The 15,534-nt window shown below is 38.2% G+C and overlaps 1 protein-coding gene across 3 annotated transcripts in view; it reads left to right on the top strand.

The window, feature by feature from the left end:
- Positions 1–15,534, top strand: part of LOC122550834 (serine/threonine-protein kinase Nek5-like) — a 96,371-nt gene that overhangs the window by 37,662 nt on the left and 43,175 nt on the right. Inside the window, exons 8-15 of one of the 3 annotated variants that reach the window (XM_043692147.1) lie at positions 487–541; positions 3,561–3,761; positions 4,146–4,230; positions 4,522–4,646; positions 13,234–13,409; positions 14,008–14,086; positions 14,181–14,288; positions 14,857–14,940. In XM_043692147.1, the coding sequence (XP_043548082.1) occupies positions 487–541; positions 3,561–3,761; positions 4,146–4,230; positions 4,522–4,646; positions 13,234–13,409; positions 14,008–14,086; positions 14,181–14,288; positions 14,857–14,940 (913 nt within the window). The remainder of the gene's footprint in view (positions 1–486; positions 542–3,560; positions 3,762–4,145; positions 4,231–4,521; positions 4,647–13,233; positions 13,410–14,007; positions 14,087–14,180; positions 14,289–14,856; positions 14,941–15,534) is intronic. The other 2 variants (XM_043692148.1, XM_043692149.1) reach the window with 2 other exon arrangements.

Genomic DNA, 15,534 nt, shown 5'->3' on the forward strand with positions numbered 1-15,534 from the left:
AGAAAGGCTGAGAGAGTTGAATCTGTTCTCATTGGCAAGAAGGCTCAGAGGGGATTTGATAGAGAGATACAAGATGATCAGAGGATTAGATAGGGTAGACAGTGAAAGTCTTTTTCCTAAGATGATGACGTCAGCGTGTACAAGGGGGCATAACTACAAATTGAGGCGTGATTGATTTAAGACATGTCAGAGGTAGGTTATTTACGCAGAGAGTGGTAAGGGCGTGGAATGCCCTGCCTGCTAATGTATTCAACTCAGCCACATTAGGGAGATTTAAACAATCCTTAGATAAGCACATGGGTGATTTTGGGATAGTGTAGAGGGACGTGCTAAGAATAGTTCACAGGTCAGCGCAACATCGAGGGCCGAAAGGCCTGTTCTGTGCTGTATTGTTCTATTTTCTATGTACTATAATTTAATCACAACAATTTATGCCTCAATATTATTGTTTGCCTTCATGTACATATAATCATTTTATATTTTTAGTGATATTTGGTCTCTCGGATGTGTCCTGTATGAGTTAGCCACTCTGAATCATCCAGTAAGTATAGTAATTATCAGACATAAAAGCAAGGGTACATATAGAGCATTTTAGTGTTCTAGAAAACTAACTTACACCATAAATTCAAGAATAAGGGTGTTAATATCTGTCAATATAAGCAATGTATGTGAGACATTGACGTATTACTCACTTAAGTGAGACAAGGAACTGTTTTAAATAATTAGACTTTACCCAAGTTGTACAAGTTACATAAAAGGGGATAACTGCTGGAATTTGGGGCAAAGGTATATGGTACATTTGCAAGTTTATATGCACTGGAGTAAATTTCTACATAGGTTCTCTCCTATATCTTTGGAAGAGTTGAAATAGTAAAGCTTGAAAAATGATCAAGTGAGTATGATGAGTGAACCCTTGGATATTTACTTCTTATCTCATTGCACTGTACAAAGATGTTACAGGTTTTGGAGTAAGCCAGGGTGCATTTGTTTGCAGCTTGTGAATCTTATACATTTATTTAATTGTGCTTATTGTATAGGCGGCAAGGTCAATTACATTGAGGGATCATCTCCAACTTTTTCCTTTTTTTAAAAATTCATTCACGGGATGAAGCTTTCAGTAGCTAGGCCAACATGTATTGCCTATCCCTAATTGTCCAGATGGCAGTTAAGAATAAACCAGTTTGCTATGGATCAGGAGTCACATATAGGCTAGACCAGGTAAGGATGGCAAGTTCCTTCTCGAAAGGGCTTTGACTTGCAATATAAAGGCTATCCTGCTCTTTTGTGTGGTATTGCCAGCATGAGTGCAAATAATTTGCTGCTTAAAACTGATTAGTATCCTACCTAATACAGCCCAATTCTAGAAGCATACATATGAGGCTGCCACAATCTGTAGACGATGGATAAGTCTAAACAAGGTATCAACATGGCAGACTACAAGGGTTAATAAATTCCAGGTGTGGCCTCACCAATTCCCTGCAAACCTGCAGCAAGACATCCTTGTTCCTGTACTCAAATCCTCTCCAGATGAAGGCAAACATGAGCTCCCAGACCTCATTACAGCCTTTGTTTGCCTTCAGCAAAAAAAATGAATTCCCTGGGTGGAGTCATAACCAGCACAAAGGACGATGGTAGTGCTCATTAGGGCCAATTATGTCAGTCCCAGGATATTGCTGCAGAAGTTCCTTATGATGGAGGTCAAGGTCTTACTATCTATTGCTGACTCATGAATGACCTCATCTCCAATTTAAGGTTAAAGTTAGGGATATTCTCCAATAATTCCATGGTGTTTGATACTGTTCACAACTGCTTAGATGTTGAAGTAATCCATGCCAGCATGCAGTATGACCCAGATAACAGCCCCAACAGGCCTGGGGTGAAAAGTGGAAACACCCATACCAAAAAGGTGCCAGGCAATGACCAACTCCAATAAGAGAGAAATTAATAATTTCCCGAACTGTATAAACATGGCTAAATCACCCACCATCAAACTCCTGGAGGGATGAGGTGGTCACCGTTGACCAGAACCCAAATTGGTCCAGCCAATAAATACACAAATATTAAAAGCAGGTCAGACACTGGATATTCTACATTGAGCACTTATCTTCTGATTATGGAAAGTTATTCTACCCTCCACAAAGTACAATTCAGGGGTGTGAGGGAGTGATCTCCAATTGGCTACTCTCCAACTACACTCAAGAAGCTTGACATCATGTCACTTGCTTCAATAGCACTTTGCCGATCACCTCTGTCTCAAATGCACCATGGCAGTAATATATACCATCTGCAAGATACACTGCAGCAACTCAGTGAAGCTTATTCCACAGCATCTCCCATGCTTACAACATCTAGTACCTAGCAAGGCAAGAGCACCAGCTGCAGGGGAAGACTGCACATATTTTATACACCATCCTGACTAGGAAATATACCACTGTTCCTTCGTCATTGTTGGATCAAACTCCAGGAATTCGATATGCAATGAAACTGTTGGAATAACTGCATGAGGACTGCAACAATTCAATTAGGTAGATTACTGCCATATTCTCATGGGCAGTTAGGAATGGGAAAATTATGCTGGCCTTGTTGAAGTCACCTTTAAACCGCTAAAAGCATGAAATAAAACTGCAGAAACCTTGGCTTTAACAGTGCTACCCACATTCCTGAAAATGAATAAAAGTAGACTCATTTGGATCATATGGCTCTTGTGGCAAAGAATTTGGATTTGAAATTTATCAGCTCAGTGAACAACAGATTTACTGCAGGGTTTGAATTTGTGAATTGGTAGATGCGATCTCACTAAAAATAAAATCCTTAGGTTGAATGTTTGAGAGGAGGTTGTAGTCCTGCTTTAGAGCTGAAAATGTGAGATGATCCTGTTCCAACAGGCATTCGAACCGTGATGTGGTATTTTTCTGTTGTGAGCCAATTAACAGGGTCAATGCGGCTCACTACCAAGAGCTGCCAATTCAGTCACAGGGCTGGCAGCTCAACAACTGTCTCAGTGCCACTGATTGAAGTTATCCAGTTATGAAGCTGCTTCACCAAGTATAGGGCACTTCATGCTGAGGTGCCAGCAAAGAGGAAAGAGTTTTCTGGCCGATAGCATTGGGGCAATTTGGATGAGCCCCATCCTAAACTGGTGGACAGCACAGTTGTTTCCTTGCTTGGGCCTGGGAATGGCCCTGTCTTCCCACCAAGGAAGGCTATTATCTCCTCTGACTTTAACCCCCCTCATCCCCTGTCCCAGTTGTGATGCGGAACTGTGCTGCTGAGGTTTCTGCCATTGGCAATATGCTTGGGCAACAGGAAGATATCAAATTTCCATTCCACTGCTTGCGCCATTTTTTCAGTCCTCTGCCATCCCTCCCAGAATGTTTAAAAGCTGGCATTGTTTTTTTTTCTGATTAGTTGTGGCTTCTAGGTGTAAGTGAGAATTAAAGTAAATGTAATTTCAGAATCATTGTTACAAAGAAAATAAAATGCCAAAAGCTTGGAATATTGAGGTTAATTATCTATTAATCACTTTATTGTGAAAATAATTTCATTGATTTTTTTTTCAGTTTGAAGGCAATAATTTGCATCAGTTAGTGGTGAGGATCTGTAGAGGTCGCTATGCCCCAGTAAATTCCAGATACACCTACGACTTGAGGATGTTATTAGCCCAGCTGTTTAAAGTAAACCCCCGTGATCGACCATCCATCAATTCAATTTTAAGGAAGAAGTTCTTGGAAAAGCGTATTAGAAAATACCTCAGCCCTGAGGTACGTTTTGGTTCTTCCAAATTTTATTTGGAGTATAAATTATTTGCAGCAGATTTGCATTAAGTTTTACCTAATACATGTTAATGAGTAAGAACTTTAATGAAAAATTGGGAGGTCCATAATCAGTGACATAACATACATGATATTTTATTGGAAAATATATTTAACATCTGGCTAAGTGTTATTATCTGCATCTTCAGAATAATTAGTTTTCAAACTAGAACTTTTGCAGCAATTGGAAGATTTAATTATTTAAAAACCTCCTATGAAAGAAATAATATAGCGATTCAAATCTTGATCCTGATCTTCATGGTTTTTGATATTTTTCTGCCTGTTAAATAAATAATATTGTCCATGTTTGCATATTTCTAAACAAAAATGCAGCTAATAAAGGAAGAATTTAGCCACACAGTCATTCATAGGAAGAAGTCGCCTGCGTCAAGATTTACAGCAGCCAGCTCACAATCAGGTTAGAACAAAGCTGATCTTAATGTTATACAAGGTGGCTGTATGAGTTAGCTAATACCCCACTATTGCCCCTTTTAAAGGAAGCGAAAGGTCATTGAGAGTAATTTTGACTTTGTGCATGACCAAATAAGAAAAAAACTTTGTTTGACATCATATGCGCGAGTGTTTCCTTCTCACAAATCTAAGAATTAAGAATCAAAATTTTCACCAGGTACTTTGGTCATCTGGGATTTCTTGTAGATCAACAAAGTATCTTCACTAATTTTTTGAATTTTTGATCTTTACATGCAAGCTCCAACAATACAGAAAGCTAAATATGAGATGAAGCAGCTACCAAGACCACTAATAAATAAAAAGCCACCACCAGATCATTATGAATGGAAAGCATTAGCAGTGGTCAACAGACCGAATATGAAGGTGCGATATAGTATAAGGAATATTTCTTTTCTGACCACTAGCATTGCTGAGTGTATTAATTGTCAGAAAGTATATTGCTGAAAAATCAGATGTGTGGCTGAAGCTTTTTATCCTGTGGTCGTCTGGTCAAATGCAAGAAGGTCAAATTTCACGCAATTTAACTACAGGTGATTGGTTGACAAATCAACACTGGCATTGACATGGAGAAAATGGTGGAGCTCTATGTGCTCCCTAAGCACCTGGTAATTCAAACAAGGTGCAAAGCCTGAAAGGATCACATCTTTGCAGAAAATGGGACTCATAGGGATATGCATTGCTTCTAGAGTTGACTTGCGAACCAAATGGCATTCTTTTCTGTTACGATAATTTGAAATTTGGCATTCTTGTATTTGTCCTGATGAGTGCAAGATGAAAATGTCGGCAGCATGTAACTTTCCAGTGATATACAGAATATCAACCAACTGTTTATCAGAAATTACCAGTCTTTCAGACAGAATGTGTAGAACACAGGATGGTGTGGTAGAATTATCTGCAGGAATTTCCAAAGCACATCAGCTGCTTAAAATCCATATCTGTTTTTGTGGATTAACACAGAAAGGTCTTTCTCTCCTCCTAAATCTCCAGTAGATATTAACTAATACTGTGTGTCAGTTTTTCTCAGTTGGCTGCTCTCTTGTCTCTTGGTCAAAAAGTTGTGGATTCAAGCCACTACTTGAAGTTTTGACAATATTAATTGAGTTATGTCCAGTGCATTGCTAATGGAGGTCTGTGCTCCATTACAATCCTGTGTTGCGACACAGAGTAAAGCCCCCCTCCCCCCGCTAATTTAAACAAGCAACACAAGATTTACCCCATGCTGTAATCTATGAAAATCCAAGAGGCAAAGAACTATCCCAAAAGTCACTATTTAAAGTAAAAATTAACAACTTTATATCTTAAATTCTAACAGAGAATAACTAACTAACAAATATTTACAACTCATTTATCTAAACCTATATTTTACCTTCCCCTCTACAATACTGGTCCGATAAAACCTCTGATTAAAATTTACAGAAAGATTCAAATTTCAAAACCAGCCAGCTGTCAAATCTTCTCTTTGTATCTTCCTCTGTAAATTTGCTCTCCAGGCCATTCTCGATGTTTTTTTTCTGTGCAAACTCCTTCTCCAGATAGGTACCTCTCAGAGAGTTCACTCTACATCTGTTGGTCTTTTGGGAGGTTTCCCTCAACTGTTCAGTTTTTTTTTCCGGTTTCATACCCCCAAAACATTGGATCTTTTCATTGGTTTTAATATCATCAAAATACCAAATTCAAACTAGATTAGAGTTTGGTATCTTGGGGCATAATTTAAATTGTTTGGCCAAATTTGAATTTGATTTTGTCTCACAGCAACCCAGTCAGTGCTAGCTATTCTGACCAAACATTACATTGTTACCTTGTTCCGGACTCTCTGTGCCTCTCTAAGTCCTTGCTAACTTTCAATTCTCTTAAACATACAGTACCCCTTACACCTTCATAACACCTGGCAGATGCTAATACTGGACAAGGCAGAGTGAAACTGTTTTGATGGACCCTAACCTTTTTTATTAATAACCACAAGGTCAATAACTGAATATTTTCAAGAAAGTGCCAGTGAATTTGGAGTGTAAACATTTTGTTAAACACAAAAAATGTGCTTCTGCTTCTAAACTGTCTGTCTCTCTCACGTGTGTGCACACACACATTCACACATAGACCCTGACTCAATTCTAGATTTTTATGAGTCTCTGTATATTCTTGTCACTAGGCAACAGCACAGGTTTACCCTATGTTTTTTTAATGCACTGAAATTACTAACTCCGATGTCTTCACTTCAATGGATATAAAACCCCATTAAAAATATACATAATTAAACAGCCCTCCAGACCTATGGGCATGAAGTGGATAAGAACAATTTTTAAAAATAAAATCAAAACTATATATCCCTCCTTATTAGCCCACAAAATACAAAATATAACTTAACTTTATAATTGTACATCACCCCAACACTTGCCCACCAGAGTAAAATGATGAGATGCTCTTTAGAGATATTTATATCTTTGTTTACAATCTCCTTTTATCATGATTTATGTTTACTAATGTAGATTTTACTGTAGCAATAACAATGTACTTGAATCAAATATACAAGGACTTTGCAAAAAAATCATATGCTACACAAGTCCATTTTGATCATTGCTTTCCTCAAATTTACTCTTGATAAAGCATCTACTATAATAATGTTTGTCTTTTGCTGCTACACGAATCATTTTTAAATTGTACAATTGTAACATTAATCTCTTGTAAGGTAATCTCAGGTTTTTGCTATGAAACTTTGCTAGGAAAGTTGCAAACATGAAGAAAGAAGCGGAAAATAAATAGAGTAATTTAGATCTATGTGAATGCATAAAGTATAGTTATTAAGATTACCAAGTGGATTTATAAAGGGTCTGATTCCATGCTGTACATCTCTCTGACTTTATGATGTAGTGGCTATAACAGAGATATGCCTCAAGAAGGACAAGATTGTGTGTTAAATATTTTTCAATACAAGGTGGTCAGATAAGATAAGGAAAAGAAAAAAATGGAAGATAGATGGTGCTTCAGCTAAGGACTGTGTAGTAGTGCTGCAGAAATAGGATGTCTCAGAGACTCAAAGAACAGAATCGATTTGGCTAGAAATTTGGAACTGAAAGTACAATTATGTTGTTTGATTTATTCAATAAATCAGCAACTAGTGGAATGGCTGTAGAGGAACAAATCAGCCAGGAAGTGCAAAGATTACAGAAGTGCAAAGATTATAGATTAGTTATAACTGAAAATGTGTTCAGGAAAATCTTCTGCAGCAGTACCTGACCAATCCAACAACATGAGAGTCACTGCGAGATCTGGTTCTTGGGAATGAGATGGACCAAGTAGATCAAGTGTCAGTGGGAGATCATATAGTGATAGTGATTATTGTATCATAATGTTTAGGATGACAGTGGAAAATGACAAAGATCATTCCAAAGTAAGAATAATTAACTCGGTGAAGCTGACTTCAATGGAACAAAAACAGATCTGGGTTGAATAACTGAAACCAAAACTTGGTGGGAAAAAACAGTAGCCAATCAATGGGCTGCATTCAAAAAGGTGGTTCAGACACAGTCAAGGTATATTACTTTAAAAGAAAATGTAGAGCAAACAAACCAAGAGCTCCTGAGATGAAAAATGAGATAGAGATTAAGATTAAGAAGGAAAATTGTGTCAGGTTGAAAATGTAACTGAGAACCAGAGAGGAATATATAAGGTGCAGAAGAGAGATGAGAGAAACAAATAAGAGTAGCAGAGAGGGATTATAAAAAAAAGAGTAGCAACCAACATAAAAAGGAATCCTAAAGCTTTCTACAAGCACATAAACAATAAATGATTGAGAAATGGAACAGTATGGCCAGTGAGGGACCAGAAGGGGGATTTATACATGGATGTACGAGCCATGTCTGAGGTGTTAAATAAATACTTTGCATCAGCCACAACTAAGAAAGAAGATGATCTCCAGACCATGGCGGCTCAGGATGCAACTCAATCCCTAGATAGATTTAACATTGAAAAGGAGGAGGTTTTGAGCAAACTGTTGATATAGTACTGGGACTGGATGAAATGCAGTCAAAAACAATGAAAGAAGTTAGAGTGGAGATTGCAAACGCACAGATGGTAATCTTTCAATCTTCCCTAGACTCAGAGATGATGCCACAGAACAGGAGAATTGCAACATATAACACCCTTGTTCCAAAGAGTTCATAAGAATAAACTTACCGTAAGGATAAAATGATTAACTTCAGTAGTAGGGAAACCACTTGAATAAACTTTTTAGTATAGACTTAATAGTCACGTGGAAATATCTAAGTTAATTAGGAAAAGACAGCATGGATTTAAGGGAAGATTATGCATAACTTACTTACTGAAGTTCTTGAAGAGGTCACAGAGTTGATGAGGTAATGCTGTTGATATGGTGTACATGGGCATCGAAAAGACATTTGATACAATGCCACACAAAAAAAGAAAAGTTACAGCTTATATATAACTTGGTTTTGGGTTGGTATTGGGATGCTTTCTTTTTCTGATGTACGTTAACAATCTTGATCTATTGGAATATTGGAGGCAGTTTACAAGTTTGCAATGATCTGACATTGGAAGCATAGTAAAATTTAAGGAGGAAAGTGTAAAATTACAAAAAGGATTTGATAAGTTAGTGGACAGGGCACACAAGCATCAGATGATGTTCCATGTGAAGAAGTGTGATGAAGGAGCAGCACTTCATACGCTCCTGATTTTGAATAAACCTGTTGGACTATAACCTAGGGTGTTGTATGACTTCTGACAATGGAGATTGTGCAGAAGATGTTAATTGAAAATGGCTCCAGAGAGGAGACACTTTAGTTTTGAAGATAGATTGGAGAAATTGAGATAGATCTCCTTGGAGAGGAGGAGGATGAGAAGATATTTCATCAGTGTTTGCAAAATCATGAGCAGGTGTTGGAATTGTCAGGGAAAAACTGTTCCTTCTCATAAAAGAATTGAGAACAAGATGGCAAGATAATTTGCAAAAGAAGCAAATACGATGTGAGAAAACACAGCAGAGAGTTAGGTTCTGGAATGCAATGCCTGGATGTGGATTGGGTGACTGTGTGAACAGAAACAATGGGCAGAGTCTTCCAGCCTGAATGACATGGGCAATGGTGAGTCAGTTGAGAAAGATGGTGAAATTAGAGCAAGGAGATTCTCAACATCGAGAAAAGTAAATCTGATTCTGCAGTAAGTTTTGAATGGTGAGACAAGAATCTCAGTGGAGAGCAGTGACAGGCTTGTTTGCATGATATTAGTATCTCATCTTGCCTCATTGAGCTCATTAATAGAAATTAGATGACCACAATTTGTGACATCAAAGTCAGAGTGAGTATCTGGCAGCTCCAGGTAGCTGTTCACTCATCTGGGCTTCTATCTTGGACAACACTCATCAATATCTCAGGTTATACTCCATGGGCAGCGACTGCCCCCTACTCATTTCCATCCATAGTGGATGGCATTGAACACACACTGGGTCTACCCTCATGGTCCATGTCTGATCTACTTGTCATACAGTCCCCCAATTAAATGCTGCACCTTGGAGCTGACCAGCACCTTTCCCTATCACATTGCTGCGAGAGTCATGTAGCCATCTCATGGATTGGATAATGAACATCTCAAGTCTCCTTGCTTGCTCTATCAATGTTCACTCACACTGAACCTACTTGGATACTCATAGCATTTTCACTTTACTGTAACTTCTTGAACTTAAAGGCACACATAACTTCTGTAATGTCTGCTGTTTTGTGCAGACACAAAGCCAGGAAACTTGTCATGGTTGTCAGTGAAATAACTCCACAAAGGTCAGTATCCCATCATCAACTCACCCTTTATTTACATGTGGAGAGTCCTTGACACTGATCAAGCTCCCTCAGAGCCAGCTCTCAAAGGGAACAGGATGCCTGACTTTCTGTTAGCCATATTAACAACCCCAATCAGAGAACTCATATTCTTTGAGTTCACCTGGTTGACTTCATTACAATCATTACCGTCAGCAGTGATCAGTTAGGGAGGTGGACATGTTGCTGTATGGCACAGTGCTACATGGTCAGGAGTTCTATGTCACTGCAGTCCACTCACAGCCCTGCAGGTCTAATGCAATCAGTCAGAGGATATGTGGTAGGTCAGTCAGGAGTTGCAACAAGTTCAGGGGTCCTGTCATTTATTAGTTGGGCCTGTCAGTCCAATTTGGTCATTGGTGAGCCATGGCCAGTCCTGAAGATCAGCTCAATGAATGTCAAGGGGTATTATTGAGGTCTACTATTTTGGTAGAAAAGTTGGGGAAGTCTCTTGTAAGAATTGGAGGCAGCGTACTGGGATACAGAGTGGACAGTATTGTGAAGGGGGTAATTCAACATATATGGATGGGAATGATAGGGCATTGGAGGTCATTGATTACACTGGGTTGGGGGTCATTGATGTCACAACCATCCTGCCTTATTATGATGGAAACATATTATTTACATCACTTTTAGTTTCTAGTCTTTCTCCCTTATTATTTTGACTTGCTTGTTTATTCCCTCATACCTTTCTCAACCATGGATTGTTTATTCCTCTGACTTCCTTATTGATTTCCATACAGTCATTTTCCCACATATAACTGTCAAGGTGAGATACCGTAGGTACCTAGCAGAACTGCTGCTTCTTGGATCTTTGGTACTTAATGCTTTTCTAAATAAATCTTAAAGGTTAACATAAAACTGATTTGGAATCTTTGCATAATTATGATTTCCCACATAATCTCAAACTATTTTATTCAATTTCTGTAATCAGTAATCTGTAATCTGTAATCACTGTAATCAATACCTTCGAGTATTTCTTTTTCTCTTGCAAAATCTACAAATGTCTGTGTGAGTTTATTTCTTATAGTCTGAAACATTAACTGATAAGTTTCAGGAATGAACTTATTAGCATTGAGTATTGCCCTTTGAACCACGCCATAGTCTGGAGATTGCTCCTCTGGCAGACTAATGTATGCAATTGTACAAATCAGGACACTTTGTAACATTAAGATCCAAACATCTTTTGGCCAGTTTGACTTCAGAGCCAACTTTTCTAATGAGGTGAAAAATATTCAACTCCATCATCTACAAATATAGGCTCGAAGCAAAGATTTTCATTTAAATCAAACTCTTCTGAAATCAGGATTACCCTTTAAACTGTGCTCTCTTCTTCCTTCACTCTGTGTTTTTCTTTTGTCAAGTCATATGTCTAATTTCTCTCTCTCACTGTGGAGTTCAAGTCTTTTGTATTTCTCTTTTTTCTCTCATATGCCAACTTCATCTTTTTTTTCTATTACTCTTTGATTTCTTTTCTCTCCAGTTCAAGGTATTTTCATTTAAAACTGCATCTTAGCTAATTTGAGCTGTGACATCTTAATTCTAGGTTTCTCTCCTTTTAATTCTAAATGCTGGGTAATCACTTTAATCATGAACCCCTTTCAAGACTCTGCTCTTATTTCTGTCTTCAAATCATCTACTAATTCCTGAATCATAGAATGAAGCTTTATTGCTGGAACAGCACAGCAGGTCAGGCAGCATCCAGGGAACAGGAGATTCGACGTTTCGGGCACAGGCCCTTCTTCAGGCCCTTCCTCATTCCTGAAGAAGGGCCTGTGCCCGAAACGTCGAATCTCCTGTTCCCTGGATGCTGCCTGACCTGCTGTGCTGTTCCAGCAATAAAGTTTCAACTTTGATCTCCAGCATCTGCAGACCTCACTTTCTCCTGAATCATAGAATCCCTACAGCGAGAGAGCAGGCCATTCTGCCCATTGAGTCCACACTGATCCACCGAACAGCATCTCACCCAGATCCACCCCCCACCACACCCTGTCCCTATAACCCTGCATTTCCCATGGTTAATCTGCCTAGCCAGCACATCCATGGTTAATTTGAGCAACTTAGTATAGCCAATCCATCTAACCTGCGCATCTTTGGACTGTGGGTAGAAATCCACACAGCCACAGGGAAAACATGCAAATTCCACATGGACAGTCACCCAAGGGTGGAATCAAATCCAGATCCCAGGTGCTGTGAGGCAGCACTGCTAACCACTGGGACATGGTGCCTCAGGGTTTAGATTCGGTAAGAGATTTCAAATAATCCATTTTATACTCCTAGCAAAGTCTTAAAACAAACAAAGCTATTTTAAAATTCCAGCTCATGTAATATAGTTCACAGCAGCTCCTGTTCTGATGCCCAATAACTCCACCTACCCATTTCTTTAAGGATTCAAGGATCTCTCTTAAGTGTAAGGATTCTTGATTCCAGATGGTGCCGCACTGTGTTACAATCTCAGTTGATGTTAATACTGGACCAGTCAGATACCAGAATAAACTTTGCATGATTGACACTAACCTTGACTTTTATGTGTACATAAAAATACAAAAGATTACAAAAGATATATTACAGCTAAAGTTACAGCACCTGTCAGATATATCATCCTTTGGAACAGATGTTAACCTTTGGATGTAACTGTGTTCTGATAAATTCAAGCAATAAAATAAATCGCAGATGTTAGTTGAATGTTTACATATCCATGCCATTATCCTGGTTAACATTCCAAACTAATATGATCAAATCATTCATTTCATTGCTATGTATGGATCATGGTGGAGGCAAAATGGTTGCTATGATAGACAAGAACAGTTTTACACTTCAATGAAAATTCATTGTATGTGATATTTAGTTTTTTCACTCCTGTTTGAGAACATTACATCCAAAAGGACACTTTGTTATGTGTTCTCTGGGGTGTGGGGTATTATCCATGCTCTTACCATCATAATAAAACAAAAACTTCATCATAGTCTGTTTCAGATGGAAGTTCAACAAAGATTATTTCCTGCCATTGAGAAATGGGTAATTTTAGTTGTTTCAGATCTGTCTATATACTGAACATGGAATACAGACATCACTTAAAAATAAAATCCATGATAACAGTTTCCAATTTTATAAAATACTTTCTTTAGCAAATTAGCAATCAGTTGGCTGCAGCGCCCAGGATCGAAGGCCGGTATGAACACTATCATGGTTATCTAGATCACATGGAGAGAAGACCAAACGACCTCATACCTCCACCTGTGCCTCATTATAACAACCAAATTGAAGATTACAGACAGAAAGTGAATCATGATCCACTCCATTGGTAATCATCTGAATTTTATTCCTATTGTATTCATAAAAAAAGTGCCAGTGTTTTTGTCGATTAATACTATACTGCATTTTGGAAGCAAACATTTTTAATATTAGTTTTTATATATTAGACACCAGTTGCATACAACTGTCAATTATAAATATAGATGTATAAATGTTTTGATCATTTTCAGCAGATTCCTAATGGAGATAAGTTTGCCAACATTTTCACAAAATAATTGGTCTCAGTCCATTTGATTAATGCTAGGGAGAAACTTGCTTTGAAGCTAACATCTGGGTTCAGAAATGTCCCTCAGAGTTTTAGCTCCCTGTCTTTGGGAAATGAGTAACTCAGGGAGTTGGTAGTGGTGGGTAAGAAGCATTGTTATACCATTCAGTGAAGTGTGGCCTGGTACTTTGACTTTTATTATACATCATACTAATTTCAGTGAAGAATATTTGTAGAGGGAAACAATACACAGTTTGTGACAAAATTAATTTGATTAACGTTGAAATGAAGATAATGTTATTTTATTGAGGTTAGAGAGAGCAAGTAACAATGAAGACCAGTACCTGTGTGAAACCTTAGTAAACATCATTGTTTATTTCAGGCCATATGCTGTGCATGAAGAATACATTCAGAGAAAATTGGAAGCACAAGAATATAAGATAAAAGCAGAAAAACAACTGGTCAGTGGCTGCATTGAAAGTTTAATCATAATCAAGTTGTCTTTGTTTATCAAAAGAATTTTTGTCACCTGGGTTTGTTGTATATGTTCCATAGGGAATACGTCCTCGCTCATCAGACCATTATGAATATACTCCAACTCCAGATGTACAGGCTAGACAAAGTGCTAAGCAGCAAGCTAGGAAAAAAGGAGCAGCAGATGAGGTAAATTACTTGATGCTTTAAAACAGATTTACTTTAGCTAAAGACGGAGTAAAGCAGAGAATTATTTTATCGTTCTTTCATGAGGTGTAAGCATCACTGGCTGGTTGGACATTTATTGCCCATCTCTAATTGCCCTTCAGAAGGCAATGGTGACCTGGCCTGCTTGAATTCCTGCAGTCTTGAGAGTGTAGGGACATGCACAGCGATGTTAGGAGGGAAATTCCAGGATTTTGACTCAACAGCCCTGGCATTCCTCAAACCCAGATATTAGACTTTACTATCCTTCCAATACCATTTCAAGGCTCGAGCTACCAGCAGTAGATGTAAGACCAGTCAGAGATGGCTTTTCTTCTCACCATTGCCAATTCACCATTTTTGGTGACTTAGTCTTATCCTGAGTCAAGCTGGAATCCAGTCATAATATTTAATATTTTGAAGAGTCAAAATCATTTAACTTAATTTACATTTTCAGAAAGGACATAGTCTGCTCACCCAATCTGAAAATATATCTTTTGCACCTAAATGAGAAGAGATGTTTTTGCAAAACATTAACTTTTTTGTTTGCTAGGAATATTGTCAGCGACTGAAGGAAATAAGGCAGCAATATCAGCATGAAGTGAAAGAAATTAAGGGAAAAATGGAAATAAAAGAGGTATGACAGAAATGGAACTAGTTGGACATACACAACATTGATGTGACACTTTCTAATTATTGTAGAGATCATGGTCAACCATAGAGCACTAGCTTAATGACATAAACTGAAATGCCAATATATTGTGTCACAGGATAGTAAGACACAAGTTAGTGCCCGTGATCCTAATCACATCATTGATTCTAATTAGTGTAACTTTTTGGATATTTTGTAATTGACCAGTACAGAGACATTATTCTACACCTCTGAGGCTGATGGGACTTAAGCCCAGGCTTCCTGGTCCAAAATAGGGACACTGCAATTGCACCACAAGAGCGTCTTGAAGTAATTTTGTTTTCTGCCTTTACACTTGGGTTACAGCTGTTATCCAGCCACATTTACATTTATAGTATTACTATTGAGCAACACTCAAACTGGCCAGATTTCAGAAGCAGGGCTTGAATATACGGAGGAGAAAGTGAGGTCTGCAGATGCTGGAGATCAGAGCTGAAAATGTGTTGCTGGAAAAGCGCAGCAGGTCAGGCAGCATCCAGGGAACAGGAGAATCGATGTTTCGGGCATAAGCCCTTCTTCAGGAATGAGGAAAGTTTGTCC

The sequence above is a fragment of the Chiloscyllium plagiosum genome, chromosome 6 (assembly GCF_004010195.1).
Source record: "Chiloscyllium plagiosum isolate BGI_BamShark_2017 chromosome 6, ASM401019v2, whole genome shotgun sequence".
Lineage (NCBI taxonomy): Eukaryota > Metazoa > Chordata > Chondrichthyes > Orectolobiformes > Hemiscylliidae > Chiloscyllium > Chiloscyllium plagiosum.